Source organism: Octopus bimaculoides, chromosome 14 (assembly GCF_046866305.1).
Source record: "Octopus bimaculoides isolate indiv1 chromosome 14, ASM4686630v1, whole genome shotgun sequence".
In the NCBI taxonomy this organism is placed as follows: Eukaryota; Metazoa; Mollusca; class Cephalopoda; order Octopoda; family Octopodidae; genus Octopus; species Octopus bimaculoides.
This window is the reverse complement of record NC_142941.1, coordinates 6350378-6367436: the sequence shown is the minus strand read 5'-3', so window position 1 is coordinate 6367436 and position 17059 is coordinate 6350378. Positions and strand designations below refer to the sequence as shown.

Sequence of the window (17059 nt, the reverse complement as noted above, 5' to 3'; positions counted from 1 at the left end):
CAACATCATCATCATCGTTGTCATCAATATCATCATCATCATCATCATTGTCTGAAATTTTGTCGGGGCAGGGAGCTGGTCACTTTAATCGACCCTGGTCCTCTCAACTGACACTTTACTCATCAACCCCAGAAAGAATGAATAGCAAAGCCAGAAGGAAAGGCCCCTAAACATTTTGTCCAGCATCCTAACTCCACCAGCTCGATAATGATATACTATATATTAGCAATGACAATGATGACGACGATGACGACGATGACGATGTTGATGATGATGATGATGATGATGATGATGATGATGATGATGATGATAATGATGATGACGATGATGAGCATGTTGCATACAATGTCCAGGAATAGAATTAAAAAGGGAGACACAGAAAAAACCCCTGCAAAACAGTAAGTCAAATAAAGAAAGACATGAATGGAAGCTAAATATACTCCCTGTTTAATCCTTAATTAATCCCCAAAAAATTATTAAAATGAAAAATCTTTTAGCAATCGTTAGTTTATGGTTCGGTTATATAAAAAAACAAAACTTGTGAACATCTTTCCAAGTGAATAAAAACCTTTCTTTTTTTTCCTTTTTTTTTGTCAGTTGAGATTTTGTAACTAAAACTTAATGTCTACCATGCCCGAATAAAAGAAACATTAACACAATTTAGACCAGGGTTTCTGAACTGGGGTCCATAGGGCTTCTGAGGGACCATATAAGATTTTTGGGTCCCCTGAAAAGATTTTGCTTTCGATGTATTTATTGGTATATATTGTAAGAAACAGCCAGGCTTCTTTCTCTAGTATTTTACATGGTTCATCCTATGTTTCCGTCTATCGAATCTGCTCACAAGGCTTTGGTCTGCTCAGGGCTATAGTAGAAGACACTGACCCAATTGTCTGAAATTTTGTCGGGGCAGGGAGCTGGTCAATTTAATCGACCCTGGTCCTCAACTGGCACTTTACCACACAGCCACTCCTACGCCTATATATGATGGGCTTCTTTCAGTTTCCATCTAGCAAGTCCACTCACAAGGCTCTGGTCTGCCCGAGGCTATAGTAGAAGTCACTTGCCCAAGGTGCCACGAGGTGAGATTGAACCCAAATTCTATATGTTACTTTTCATATAACTATATGGTATTCTTTTATTCTTTTACTTGTTTCAGTCGGCTGAAACTGGCTCTGGCTCCAAATGTCTTGTTTTCATAAGTTTTGAATTAAAATCTTCCACCAAACCTTAATCCAATGTGTCTTTCTTTGTTTGAAGACAGCAAAGTTTCATTTGAGGGATAACATAGCTGCTATTTCTTGCAAACCAAGTGATTGCATGGAAACTCCCTTCGGTTTGGTTGTGAGGGCTGTGACGGCGGAGACAGTGATGATGGTGGTGGTGGTGGTGGTGGTGGGTGTTGTTGGCTGTAGTTGGATTGTGGTTGATGGTGATGGCATTGAGGGGAGGGAGCAGGTCTGCTTGACCCCCCCCCCCGCTCCACCCCCTCTACCAACCGCCCAATTTGTTTTTAAATATCTTTTTCGTTTTTTAAAAGAACGATAAAAAATGTTACCAACTAACCTGGGTTGTAGGTTTTCACATGGACAGGCCCCCGTTGGTTGCCGTGGTTGTTGAGAGAAACGTCCAGCAGTAGCAGTCGTCGTGGTAGTGGTAGCAGCAGCAGCAGCAGCAGCAGCAGCGGCAGGTGAGGCTGACCACCAGTCATGGACAGTTGATGGATGCAACATCAAACAACAGCGAGACCAGGCATGAAACAACCTGGCTGTTTCTTCGGTATCCAGTTTCTTCATTAATTTGTTGTTGTTGGTGTTGTTGCTGGTGGTGGTGGTGATGGTGGTGGTGGTGGTGGTGGTGGTGGTGATTGGGTGGGTGTGGGTTGTTGGTGGTGATGGAGGTATTGGCGGTGGTGGTGGTGGTGGCGATGGAGGTGTTAGAGATGGTGGTGCTGATTGCATTGGTGGCGCTGGCGAAGGTGTTTGGAGTGGTGGTGGCAGTTGGAGTATTGGTGGTGGTGGATCCTGGAAAGAATGGTCTCACATAGAGAGGTCATGATGGTGGTGGTGCTGGTGGTTTTGATGGCATTGGTGATAGTGGTGGTGGTGGTGGTGGTGGTGGTGGTGGTGATGATGTTAGTGTTGTTATTGTTGTTGTTGTTGGTGGTGGTGGTGATGGGGTGTGTGTATGAGTCGATTATAATCCTTTAATTACAAAATGGCAGTCACTGGAATCAAGCAATGATAACACACTAAATAAACAATAAGCAGTAAGCCCAAACAAAACACACACACACACACACATACATACATGCATATGTACACAGAGCATGTGCATACATGAACAAAGACATGCACAAAAATGCACATACACACGCGCGCACACACACACACACAGACACACACACATCGAGTATACACACATGCAAAAACATACATACACACAAACATACATATTGATAATGTGTGTGCAAGTGTAAAGATACACACACACACATACACAACATACACACACATGCATATACACATACTCGCGTGGAAATGCACGCACCACACACATATACACAGAACATGTGCACACATACACAAAGACATGCGCAAAAACACACACACACACATACATACATGCATATGTACACAGAGCATGTGCATACATGAACAAAGACATGCACAAAAATGCACATACACACGCGCGCACGCACACACACACACACACACACATCGAGTATACACACATGCAAAAACATACATACACACAAACATACATATTGATAATGTGTGTGCAAGTGTAAAGATACACACACACACATACACAACATACACACACATGCATATCCACATACTCGCGTGGAAATGCACGCACCACACACATATACACAGAACATGTGCACACATACACAAAGACATGCGCAAAAACACACACACACACATACATACATGCATATGTACACAGAGCATGTGCATACATGAACAAAGACATGCACAAAAATGCACATACACACGCGCGCACGCACACACACACACACACACACATCGAGTATACACACATGCAAAAACATACATACACACAAACATACATATTGATAATGTGTGTGCAAGTGTAAAGATACACACACACACATACACAACATACACACACATGCATATACACATACTCGCGTGGAAATGCACGCACCACACACATATACACAGAACATGTGCACACATACACAAAGACATGCGCAAAAACACACACACACACATACATACATGCATATGTACACAGAGCATGTGCATACATGAACAAAGACATGCACAAAAATGCACATACACACGCGCGCACACGCACACACACACACACATCGAGTATACACACATGCAAAAACATACATACACACAAACATACATATTGATAATGTGTGTGCAAGTGTAAAGATACACACACACACATACACAACATACACACACATGCATATACACATACTCGCGTGGAAATGCATGCACCACACACATATACACAGAACATGTGCACACATACACAAAGACATGCGCAAAAACACACACACACACATACATACATGCATATGTACACAGAGCATGTGCATACATGAACAAAGACATGCACAAAAATGCACATACACACGCGCGCACGCACACACACACACACATCGAGTATACACACATGCAAAAACATACATACACACAAACATACATATTGATAATGTGTGTGCAAGTGTAAAGATACACACACACACATACACAACATACACACACATGCATATACACATACTCGCGTGGAAATGCACGCACCGCACACATATACACAGAACATGTGCACACATACACAAAGACATGCGCAAAAACACACACACACACATACATACATGCATATGTACACAGAGCATGTGCATACATGAACAAAGACATGCACAAAAATGCACATACACGCGCGCACACACACACACACACACACACACGCATGCAGATCAAGCAAAGATGCACACGTACAAGATGGCAAGCTGCCAGAATCATTAGCATGCCGGGTGAAATACTTAGCGGAATTTTGTGCGTCTTTACATTCTGAGGGGTGGTTATCTCCCCTGGCAGTACATAGACAATGTGCTTTTTTGTGCCTATAAGGGTTTTTGACTCTTGTTTCTAGCAATGTAGGTGCTACCCTGCACCCTCAGTTACTATTAGGCGACAACTGAATTTTTCCTTTTTGGTTTTATATTGCATCTAGACACCTTCGTTATTTTATATATATATTTGAATGATATATATATAATGATATATATAAATATATATATATATTGTGGCACTCTGTTAGTTACAACGATGAGGGTTCCAGTTGATCCGATCAAGGGAACAGTCTTCTGAAATTAATGTGTAAGTGGCTGAGCATTCCACAGACAAGTGTGCCCTTAACGTAGTTCTTGGGGAGATTCAGTGTGATACAGAATGTGACGAGGCCGGCCCTTTGAAATACAGGCACAACAGAAACAGGAAGAAAGAGTGAGAGAAAGAGCACAGCAGGGGTTGCCACCACCCCCTGCTGGAGCCTTGTGGAGGTTTTAGGTGTTTTCGCTCAATAAACACTCACAACGCCCAGTCCGGGAATTGAAACAGCAAATCCCACAACCACGAGTTCACTGCCCTAACCACTAGGCCATTGTGCCTCCACACACACACACACACACACACACACACACATATATATATATATATATATATATATATATATATATATATATATATATATATATATATTATATCATACATACATATATATAAATATATCAACTTGCCTGGAAGGTTGGTGACAGGAAAAGCATCTAGTTATAGAAAATCTATCTCATTGAACTTCACTCAACACATGCAAGCATGGAAAAAAATGGACGTTAAAATGATAATGATGATGATGATGATGATGATGTTGTGTGTGTGTGTGTGTGTGTGTGTGTATGTGTGAATGTATGTATGAATGTATGTATATATGTGAATAGACACCTATGTATTAATTTCAGAGTTGTGATGATTAAGCCTATAATGACAGTTGTGTTGTCAAGCATCAATAGTTGGTATTTTCCTTATATCTGTTCTGTAGCCAAGGTGACCATAGCATAGTCAGCTTCCACCTTGCCCATCTGTACTTCCCGAGTCCACCAGCTATTATTGATAATCATTTAAGATAACACATTATCTATTGTTTGCTTGTTTTATTTTTTAAAACTTTTTATTTGTACATTGTCTTTGGTATGTCATGTCTTAGAAGTGAGTGCAATATATATATATATATATATATGTATTTATAGATCTACAATGATTGATTTTCTCTGCTTACATTGAACAATATAAAGGGCTGTGTGTTTGATTAAATGTGTTTGTTTTTAGTCACTGGTAATATATTGAGCTAAGAAAGGTTATGTCCCCTTTGTAAGACACTAATATCTCCTTCGGTCAATAGCCATTGGTAATATTATATAATATAGCAGTGTGGCGAGCTGGCAGAATCGTTAGCATGCCAGGCAAAATGCTTAGTGGTATTTTGTCTGTCTTTACATTCTGAGTTCAAATTCTGCCAAGGTCAACTTTGCCTTTCATTCTTTTGGGGTTGATAAATTAAGTACTAGTTGTGTACTGGGGTCAATGTAATTGACTTACCCCTTCCCTGAAATTGCTGGCCTTGTACCAAAATTTGAAAACAGTATCGTATAATATACTGTGCCACCACCACCAACACCCTTGAATCCATCACTGTACATACACAATCGCATATCTATATATTCATGTATGTATGTATGTATGTATGTAGGCACACATGTCTAGGTGCATAGGTACACTATGATCTATAGACATGTAGAAGAGGGTCGATTCATATGAAAAAGAAAGTGAACAAAATAACGACCACTTGTTCATTGGGAAATTTGTACGTTCAATTTTTTAAATACTTTAATTTTTTTATAAAGCAAACCAAATGTTCATCATTTTGAGCCACTCACCCAATGAGTATTTCTGCCAAATGTGGTGAAAATCTGTTCAGCTCTTTTCCAGTAATTTTGCAAACACACAGATGAGTGATTACAATACCCTGCTTTCGCTTACATGCGCAGGGTATTAATAATAGCAGTAGCTCCTATCTTAGGTACAAGGCTAGATAACTACAGTATTAACAACAGTGAATTTAAAATAAGCCAACAGTGTTGCTACACATTCACTAAACCTGTTAGATATAGCAGCCAAATGTTTCTCAAACCACATGCCACCCTTAAAAATAAAGGAAAAACATAGCGTATTATGTAGTCCAAGATATACTATGTTTGAAATAAAAAGGCAAGATGATCTTAATAGAAATACTTCTGCTCACAAGTTTACTGGATCAAGTCAGATTGGAGATAAACAAGAACAAGAACAACAAAAAACCTTGATATAAATTAACAATAACAAAATTCATAAAAAAATATAACTTTATTTATTTCTATAGAAAAATATTTATATAAAAAAAAGCTAAAATATTTCATATAACAAAGAATTACAAAGTAGAAGATTTGTTACATGTTCACATTCTGATAAGTTCACTATTTTCTGTGGAAGCAGCAGATAATACATAAAAGTTTTCTGGAACAACATAACTGACCATTAATTGAAGAGATGATAACTGTCCACTTCAAGAGTGAGCTGACCAATGGGAGGTCAATGTGGGATTGTGTTTTAGATGGTCATTTGAACTTCTGGTAGCAGCAGACAAAATTTCACTCAAATTTAACCCTCCCATGACAACCCCTTTCAATGCCAACCTGTCCATGGCTGCCTTTCGGTCTATGTTTCAATGTTTCTGTTGTAAAGGGATCTAAATTAAAATTTCCAATCGAAAATTTTATTTTCATTAATGTTCTGAACACCAGATTAACAACGACAAAGTTACTGGCACTCCGTTGATTATGTTGATGAGGGTACCAGTTGATCCGATCAATGGAACAGCCTGCATGTGGAATTAACGAACAAGTGGCTGAGCACTCCACAGACACAGTGAGCACCAACCCAGGGCTATAACAACAACAACAACAATAACAACAGTAATAACAAGCTGACCAATTCCAGAATGTAGTAAAATGTCCATCTCTTGGTGAGGCAGCTGTGGATGTTTTGAGGAGAAAAGGGACCATTTCCTGAGAAAGGTAACAAAGTGATAGATGTGTCCACCTTATAGGAAGGCAACTGGTCAACTACTGACAAAGACAGATGTCCGTGTTGTGAAGATATTTCACTGTCCACTTTCTGAAGGAATGACAACTGACCATAAAATGAAGTAGATATATATATATATATATATATGGAGAGAGAGAGAGAGGTCAGCAGATGTTGTGTCTGAACTTTAATGCTGACCAGGTAAAAGATGGATCTTGAGATTGATCTGCTTTAATTTGGATTTGATCCGCTGTCTCTGTGTTCTGAGAGAAGTTTTCAGAGTAGAAATACTATGTTCTGTCTGGGAAATAGACAAAAAAAAAAACAAAACAAAACAGAAAATTAGTAACATATATATTGATACATGTGTGTGTGTGTGTGTGTTCGTGTCTGTTTGTCCCCCATCACTGTTTGACGACCAGTGTTGGTGTGTTTATGTCCACATGACTTAGCAGTTTGGCAGAAGAGACTGATAGGATAAGTACTAGGTTTAAAAAGAAAATAAGTACTTGGGTTGATTCATTCGGCTAAAAATTCTTCAGTGGTGATGCCCCAGCATGGCCGCAGCCCATTGAGTGAAAGAAGTAAAAGAGGAACACCATCATATGATTTAGGTTACGGCCAACAACTGGGGCATTACTGTTGAACGAAGACTGCTTTGGGGATTAAACTCCAATGGTAGACATAATCCAATGGTAGACATAATCTCGTTGCATTACAAAATATATTCACATAGACACAAACACATTAATAATCAAATATAGACAACGACAATACTTACCTCTGCCAGTTCAGCTGCCACGGTTTGTAACATGGAGCGTTCCTGCATGTTGCTCTGCCAACTCTGCAACTGCTGTTTATATGTCCGCAATGAACTATAAAAGATGGTTCAAATACAGATCAATTTGAAGTGACAAGGTACAATATATTTGAAGGTATTGCCAAAATCTTGTTCTTATTTTTTTGTAAAAGTTTGTCTGATGAAGAAATAAAACATGCACAAAACGTCTCAGGGTTTCTGAAATTTTGGGGAAGAAAGGAGAAAATTATTCTTTGGACCGAATGCTAGCAACAAAGTGGACCCCTACCTTTACACTATATTTGTTGCAGATAACAATTATGTCCCACTTCACACAGTTCTGCCACTCAACTTTACTAGTACAGATGGCTTTGCCACTACTATACAATACGGATAGCTTTATCAATGTAATAACCATGTACAAACAGCTGTGTCACTGTAGTGTCCATGATAAACATCTGTGTATCCATATTGCACCCTAAAGGGAGCAACATAACCTTTGGATTCCCACATGTCTGAGAATTTCCCCCAAACAGCCAATTAAATAAGCAGAATGGTTTAATGTACAAACCTAAGTCTGAGACGGCCCTGTTTGTAGTCCAGCATTAACTGCTTCAAGTGTGAAATTTCTTCAATCAACTGTGACTGGCTACACTCTGTAGTTGATGGTAATTTGTCATGCATGTCTGAATCAATGCTGCTACCCTGGAGAACATTGCTGACACTAAGGCTTAATAAGGTGAAGTCTTGGGGTGTCATCAGTTGGTGACCCTCTTGCACATTACTCTGTGTTAACCTTGAACCAGAACTGATTGCAGGAACTGTACAACATTGTAATTCTTCTTCATCTTGAACGATATCTAAGTCAATGCTGCACTGCAGGTCTTCATCTTGGGACATGTAAGGAACAATATTCTGTAGCAGACCATCACTGTAGGGAAGGTCATGGTTACCACAGCACTGAGCGCCTTCATTATTTGGAATGCTGGACTTAATGATGGGAAATACATTATTGTCTTGGACAGTGTTAGGTACTGAGCCCTGTAGTAATCTGTTATCTCCAAGAATGTTATGGGCTGTTGTTTGTAGCTGCTCTTTAATTCTGGGAATGTTCTCATTGGTACTGTATATTAAATTCTTATCTCTGGGAATGTTAGCATTATTATTCAACAGCGAACCTTTATGAAAAGAATCACAGGTCTTAGTGGTCAGAAGTAGCTGTTTATTTTCAGACATGTTGGGCTGTGAACTCTGCAATAACACTTCTTCTCCAACAGTGCTGGGATGTGATATTGCCAATGGCGGCATCTGTTCAGCAGTGTTTGGTTTAAACATTAATGCTGATGACCTCTCTTGCCTGATATCTCCAGACCTCATCTTTGTCAAGAACCCACAGTTGGCGTCAGGTGAAGCAGATTCCAATGGAAGATGGTTTAATGAAATGGGGCAGGAACTGACAGCACCAGCAATCTGAAATGATAACAAAACATGAGATATAGAATATATATTCATATATCCTTTTACTGGTTTCAGTCTTTAGACTTGTACACTATTTTGTTATTTTAAAAAATTTCAATCTTGTACTCTATATTTTGAACTTTAAATTACATTTTGGAATTAAGAGGCACCACGCAAATAGATGAACACATTCAATGTAAATCATGCACGAAAACCCCTGTTTGGCCCCTATTCTGAAGACAGCTGACCCTGTCTTTAAGATGAGTCAAGTGTCTTCATTACTAAAGTTAGTGAATGATATGGAAATAAAAACATTTCATAAGCTGTAGCAAGGGTGAGGGAACCCCTTCCCCACGAAGGAATCCCTTCCCCACGAGGGAATTATTGCCCACTTTCAAACTGTACACAGAGACCATAGGGAGCTGGTTTGGTTAGCAATTTAAGGGGGAGGGATTAATTCTTACTATTAATCCTAACTTGGCTGGTACTTTATTTTATAACTTCCTGATGTGTCTTGCTATGATTAATATGGGTTCCATAGCTATCTTTAAGAATTTGGTGAAATTCTAGATATAAGACAGCAGTGGTGGCAGTGGCACCACTGCCGCCCACCACAATGCAGTGATCAATTGATTGCTTACTGAATCAGTCCTGATGAACCGGTTACATCATCATCATTTTATGTTCATCTTCCATGCTAGCATGGGTTGGATGGCTTGATAGGAGCTGGTAAGTCAGAGGACTGTACCAAGCTCTACTGTCAGTTTTGGCAAGGTTTCAATGGCTGGATGTCCTTCCTAAAGCCAGCCACTTTACAGAGGGAACCAGGTACTTTTCACATGGCACCAGCACTGGCGAGGTGGCACCAGCATCAGCAAGATCTCCAGCATCGAAAGCAAAATAAATTACCTGCTCTTCATTATTCCTTGTTTGAGATGATGCCACTCTGTCTCCGTCACTGACCACATAGTCTCTGTTTAACGTGGGTGGTGGTGGTGGTTGTTGTTTATCACAGTGAGGATGACTGGAAGATTCTGGGACAGTCCTGAAAAGAATATCACGACAGTGAATCCTAAGATACAAAAAACATATCAAGACTAACTTCTACGACTGTCTTAAAATTTTGCAGATGAAGCCATGCATCTTATTAAAACAATTAGCAGAAACATAAGTACAGATGGATGCCCTTCCTAATGTCAACCACTCCAAGAGTGTAAAGGGCACTGCTCATGTGCCAGTTACGTGACACTGGCATCGACCACGATTACAATTTTAGAGTGTCCCTGTCATACAAGCGGTGCCATTCATTTGCGACATTTTGTGAAAAATATGTCTGAAAAAACTGTTATTTTACTTGGAAATATGTGGGGGTTGGTGACAGGAAGGGCACCCAAGGTAGAAAATCTGCCTTAATAAACTCCACCAGACCAATGCAATGATGATGATGATGATAGTAGTGCTACCAGGTCATATTGACTTGTGAGTGATGGCCATGGTATTATATGTACCACCATCTCACTATCTGATTGAAACCAAAGCTTAGCTGGGACCAGAGTTCTTTTTTGATGTTGGCTGAGACAAACAGACAAACACGTTTCAGAATATTTCTACACAGCCAGGCCTAACTAAGCAAATATGAATATAAATAAATAAAATGTTAAAATAAAGAATAGTTGCTGCTACAAAACCTGCTGACAGAGTCAATGGAGGAATTGTCAAGATCCAGTGATTCCAAGATGAAGGCTGGACAAACTGGCTTTGGTCTTGATTTAGTTAATTCCAGAAGATTATTGATGGCATCTTGGTTGATGCTAAAAAAAAAAGAGAAGAAAACTGAGTGATGGTCACAGGGATTTTAGTATGTTGGACAGACAACTCTTTGACACAAATATTTGTTTAGATAGAATATGTTTGCCTGGGTCAGTTGCTCAACAGAGATGTATACTTGATGTGGATGGCTTTGACACAGAAATATGTTTGATAGGAAAACAGAGTTGACATAAAGATGTGTAGTCGATGTTGACGTGTCTGATATGAAAAATACCTTTGAGAACACATATGGGTGACATACAAATGTTTGATGGTACAAGCCTTTGAACCAGGAGGAGGAGGAGGGCATGCTATGAACGAGACTACTACCTTGGCCCACCTGTCAATCAATGATGCTACTTAAGTGTCAGCCAGCCTCATCTAGTGGCGCTATTTCCCAGTCAGCATGTTATGGCTTTCAAGCCATCTTGTCTTCTAGCTTCAGCCATATATAGAAGCTGGGTTTTTTCAACTGCCTCCTTGTATCCTCCTTATTACTTTTCTCAGCTCTGAGCTTGAAAATGCAAAACTGATGGCAATAAAAATGGTTTGTATAGAGAAACAGGATATTACCTCCAGCTTCCACGATTGATTGTTGAATCTTTGGATGAGGAAATTGCACTGTGTAGTGGGGCATTCGGAATATTTTGGAGTTTGGGTAAGCACAAGAGCTGAGACGAATGTGGTCTTGAGTCACTGTCACAATGCAACTTCTGGCGCCTTTTAACATACAGTTTCCAGCGCAAAGCAAACTTCTGTGCAAGGCAGAATGTGGACAGGGCTTCCTGCAAAGAGAAAGAAATATGATGACGATGACAATAGTAATAATTATTGTTTCTAACATAAGTATAAGGGTGAGAATTTGGGGACGAGAGAAGGGGGTTAATGAATTAAATTGATACTAGAACTTGATTGGTGTTTAATTTTTTCTGATCTTCGTGCTAGGAATATACTGGGGCCATGTGAAATTACTAGGTCTCTCCCTTGTTATAAGTGGCACTCTGTTGATTACGATGACAAAGGTGCCAGATGATCTGATCAACAGAACAGCCTGCTCATATAATTAACGTGCAAGTGGCTGAGCACTCCACAGACACATGTAACCTTAACATAGTTCTCAGGGAGATTCAGAGTGACACAGAATGTGACAAGGCTGACCCCTTTAAATTACAGGTACAACTCATTTTTATCAGCTGAGTGGACTAGAGCAATGTGAAATACAGTGTATTGCTCAAGGACACAAAACTCCACAGGGAATTGAACTCATGACCTTGCGATTGTGAGGTAAATACCCAAACCACTAAGCCGCACACCTTCACCTCTGTTACATTACCCTATACTATACAACAGTCCATTACACTTCTGTACATAACACTCCCCTGCACTACAATGTATTACACAATACAATGCTATGTTATACAACACCACCCTTTCTTTTCTCTTGTTTTCACCAGCTGAGTGGACTGGAGCAATGTGAAATAAAGTGCCTTGCTCAAGGACAGAATGCATCACCAGGAATTGAACCCACGACCTTACTGTGAGCCTATATAAATAAAGAAGCTGGGTCTCATGATCCTCCCCCCAACCTGGATTAATTTCTAGATTAGTTAAAGCGTTAAGACACAAACTGAAGGTGTTTCCTCTTGGCAGGGATAACAAACCTGTGTCTGCTGTGTCTGGGCAAAACTTTTTCTCCAGCGACCCAACTGATCTGCGGTGGCCAACCATTTTTGTAATCCTTGTCGTAGTAGACGTCTCCGACGGCTCTCACAAGCAGCTTGGATACGGGACTTCTTCCGAACGCTGTCACACACAAACTTCCTCCATCCTCTAAAAACCTGCAAAAAGTAATCATACACATTATGGGTGTGTGTGTGTGTGTGTGTGGGAGCAGACTTAGTAGAGGGAAACTTACAGAAGCTTGTATATAAAAGCAAATATATATTGATATATATAAAACCCATGCCAGCATGGAATATGGATGTTAAAAGTTGATGTTGATGATGGTGATATATGTATGTGTGTGAATTGTATTAACTTGACATTGCTTAATAGTTGTAAAATGGGAGTCACTGTCATACAAGTGGTGTTGTTTGCTTCCAATCCTGAGGGAAAATTTTTTTGATTATGGGGAAACAATAGTTTGTATGGAAACAGGTGAGAATTGGTGACAGGAAGGATATCTGACCATAGAAAATCTGCCACAGCAAATTCCATCTGATCCATGTAAGTTTGGAAAGTGAATGTTAAGATGATGATGACTGACTGACTGACTGATTGAATGAATGAATGAATGAATGAATGAATGAATGTATGTATGTATATATGTATGTATGTATGTATGTATGGATGGATGGATCTTTGTGTTTGTCTTTCATTGCTTGACAAACAGAGTTGGTTTGTTTACAACCTGTAATTTAACAGTTCAACCCCCAAAAGAAATTGATAGAATAAATACCACACTCAAAGTAAGTACGAAGGTTGATTTCATCAACTGAACTTTCCAGGGTGGCGCTGTCCCAGCATGGCCACAGAAACAACGACTGAAACAAGTAAAGGAATAAAAGACAGTGCAACACTTACCTTACGTTGCAGTGTTGTACTCCAGTGCCAGAGTGCAATGTATGTTTTTTGGTTTTCTACACGGGAGAGCTCCAGTTGTTGCTGCCACACAGCAAAGGCAGCTATTGTGATCCGTGTCTGGTTGAACCAGTCGGCCTGCATCTTCAGAAGCTGCAACACAGATATCAGCCCTTTAGCATTTACAAGACAAAAACTAAAGGTAGTAATTGGTCTTTTAATCAACATGAGGGTTGTATAGGTTTAAAGTAAGTGCATGCATGCCTGTGTGGTAAAGAAGTTGATGTTGTTTAACCCCAGGTCAGCTTAAAATGGGTAGGACTATAATCAGGATTCTACCTGCACTAACCTTCCAATGTTTAGCCCTTTAACATTTAGATTAAACCTTCAAATATAATGCTTATTTATTCACAATGTTTGGAATTAATCCTGCATCATCTCACATATTTGAAATTCTAATGATGTGGCAAGGTTTCTACAGCTGGAAGCCCTTTCTTATGCCAACCACTTTACAGAGTGCACTGGGTGTTTCTTTTTAGCCCAGCAACACTAGTGAGGTCAGCACTGTATCTTAAACTACATTATCTAATCTAAACCTCCTTGTTTTAAAGCCATTCTCCAGCCCCTGGCCTACAGACAACCTGTGTCTCCTCCTGTATTTTTATACTGTAACTACAACAGTCTCTGCACCTTCATGTCGGTTAGTTTTGTGCATTCTCTCCTCATGCAAACCAAACTCTTTCATCATTCCTTTTCTTCTCACCCCGCCACCCATGTTCAATTCAACTCAACCATTTAAGCACCACACAACCCATTGCATTCAGTCCTTTCTCCTCTGTATATCATCCTTCTCAATTGGCAATAGCTTAAGAAGAACATTGCCAGCATCAATTTCAAAAGACCAGGAAGGCCGTGTTAAAGGCAGTGCCCATCCATTCCATCAGATACAATAAGTATCTATACATATATCATCATCATCGTTGTTTAACGTCCGCTTTCCATGCTGGCATGGGTTGGACGGTTTGACTGAGGGCTGGCGAGCCAGAAGGCTGCACCAGGCTCAATCTGATCTGGCAATGTTTCTACAGCTGGATGCCCTTCCTAATGCCAACCACTCCGAGAGTGTAGTGGGTGCTTTTTACGTGCCACTGGCATGAGGGCCAGTCAGGAGGTTCTGGCAATGACCTCGCTCAAAAGGTGTTTTTATGTGCTACCTGCATGGGAGCCAGTCTGGCGGCACTGGCAATGACCACGCACAAATGTTGTTTTCCATGTGCCACTGGCACATGTCGGTAAGGCGATGCTAGCAACAATCACGCTCAAATGGTGCTTTTCATGTGTCACCAGCACGGGAGCCAATCCATGGCCCTGGCAACGACCACGCTCGGATGTGCTTTTAATGTTCCCCTGGCACGAGTGCCAATCAGGTGGTACTGTCATTGGCCACGTCATGATGATGATGATGATATATACTAACCTTCTTCTTGTAGTTGTTGACAACCCAATGAGTCCAGGCAGCAAAAGTTTTGGACAGAAGTTTTCTTCGGTGATGTACAATTGCTGTTTGCCACTGGAGACGACCCAGCAACGACTTTTGGTATTGGGTTTGCCACACATTGTACATTCGCCACAAACGACCTGAATAAATAAACAAACATATATATGCATGTGTGTGTATAATAATAATAATAAAAAAAAAATAATAATAAAAATAACAGCCGATGAGAATGCATTGTAGCTCTTAGCTCCGGCATTTGAAACTCTAAGTACTATTATGACAACTTACTGATTGTCTTAAACTATACATTATATATATATATATATATACAGGATGTTTGAGCAACATTTGACAGTTTGCATAAAAGCAAATACATAAGATCTCATTCCAAAATAAAAGTATTTAAAAAAAAATATAAAGGATTTAGTGGTTCCCAACCAAGGTCCATATGACCCTCAAGGGTCCAAAAAATATTTACTAATAAAAATAGGATTTTTAAAACATTGAATAGATACGAGGGTCCACCAGAGCAAAATAAGAATTAAAAAGGTCCACAGAAAAAAATGCTGAATAGTAACCCTACTTACGTTGCTCCAATGTAGTTTGAACTGTGGCCACCCAGCTTCTGGTCTCGGATTTCTTGTAGGCATGGATAGCAGAGTAGGCCCTCCATGTGAACATGATCTGTGATGTGAGAGAAAGAAAAAGGGACATTTACACAGCCAACAACAGCAGCAGCAGTAGTAGTAGTAGTAGTAGTAGTAGTGATAACAGTAGTGGTGATGTTTGTTGTTGTTTGTTTGTTTTACCCCCATGCTTCCATGCTGGTATGGGTTAGGTGAATACATTTACAGTCGAATGTCCTTCCTGCTGCTTACCCTTCTCTGTTTTCCAAGTTTGGCAGGATATATTCCACTCACAAAGCCAGTGTGTGATTTGTTGAGAGGGTAATGTCAACAAACATCACCGTTTGTAGCCAGCAGTGCAGACAATAAACATTGACACACACATGCATATTCACATATATACACAGACATACAATGACATATGAGCACACACACACACACACATATATCATTATCATGGTGCCAATGGAGCGCTAAGAGCACCGTCCGAGCGTGATCATTGCCAGAGCAGCTGTCTGGCTTCTGTGCCAGTGGCACGTAAATAGCACCATTTGAGCGCGATTGTTACCAGCGTCACCTTACTGGCACTTGTGCCGGAAGCACGAGAAAAGACATTTGAGTGAGGTCGTTGCCAGTGCCACTGGACTGGCTCCTGTGCAGGTGGCATGTAAAAAACACCATTTTGAGCATGGCCGTCGCCAGTACCGCTTGACTGGACCTCATGCCGGTGGCATGTAAAAGCACCCACTACACTCTCGGAGTGGTTGGCATTAGGAAGGACATCCAGCTGTAGAAACTCTGCCAGATCAGATTGGAGCCTAGTGTAGCCATCTGGTTCACCAGTCCTCAGTCAAATCGTCCAACCTATGCCAGCATGGAAAGTGGACGTTAAACGACGACGATAATGATACACACACGACAAATTAACTAGGAAATACACAAAGGAAATGAAAGCAACAAACCTTAGAGAGTAAATTTCTGTTGTAAAATACTGCAGCTGTTTGCTCTTGCTGTCTATTGTGCACTCCATGTCTGCTGACTGTATACCAGTGTCTGAACCTCTCTCTGTAAAACACACCAAATTTATTTATACAAATATGCAAAACAATATATACATACATGC

At 40.2% G+C, this 17059-nt stretch overlaps 2 protein-coding genes across 4 annotated transcripts in view; both read right to left on the bottom strand.

Annotated features, from left to right (window-relative positions):
- LOC106882078 (putative E3 ubiquitin-protein ligase HECTD2) overlaps positions 1-1704 on the bottom strand; it is a 39705-nt gene extending 38001 nt beyond the window's left edge. For both annotated transcript variants that reach the window (XM_089362220.1, XM_089362222.1), the window contains exon 1: positions 1567-1704. The gene's annotated coding sequence lies outside the window, so the exon portion shown is untranslated. The remainder of the gene's footprint in view (positions 1-1566) is intronic.
- A 4723-nt stretch (positions 1705-6427) lies between these two features.
- LOC106882085 (protein SFI1 homolog) overlaps positions 6428-17059 on the bottom strand; it is a 30032-nt gene continuing 19400 nt past the window's right edge. The window contains exons 20-30 of one of the 2 annotated variants that reach the window (XM_014932643.3): positions 16899-17001; positions 15898-15994; positions 15290-15450; positions 13816-13965; positions 12894-13070; positions 11806-12017; positions 11112-11234; positions 10333-10468; positions 8537-9435; positions 7948-8041; positions 6428-7467 (exon numbers count right to left, since the gene is read on the bottom strand). In XM_014932643.3, the coding sequence (XP_014788129.1) occupies positions 7354-7467; positions 7948-8041; positions 8537-9435; positions 10333-10468; positions 11112-11234; positions 11806-12017; positions 12894-13070; positions 13816-13965; positions 15290-15450; positions 15898-15994; positions 16899-17001 (2266 nt within the window). In that variant the 3' untranslated portion in view covers positions 6428-7353. The remainder of the gene's footprint in view (positions 7468-7947; positions 8042-8536; positions 9436-10332; positions 10469-11111; positions 11235-11805; positions 12018-12893; positions 13071-13815; positions 13966-15289; positions 15451-15897; positions 15995-16898; positions 17002-17059) is intronic. The other variant, XM_089362219.1, reaches the window with a different exon arrangement.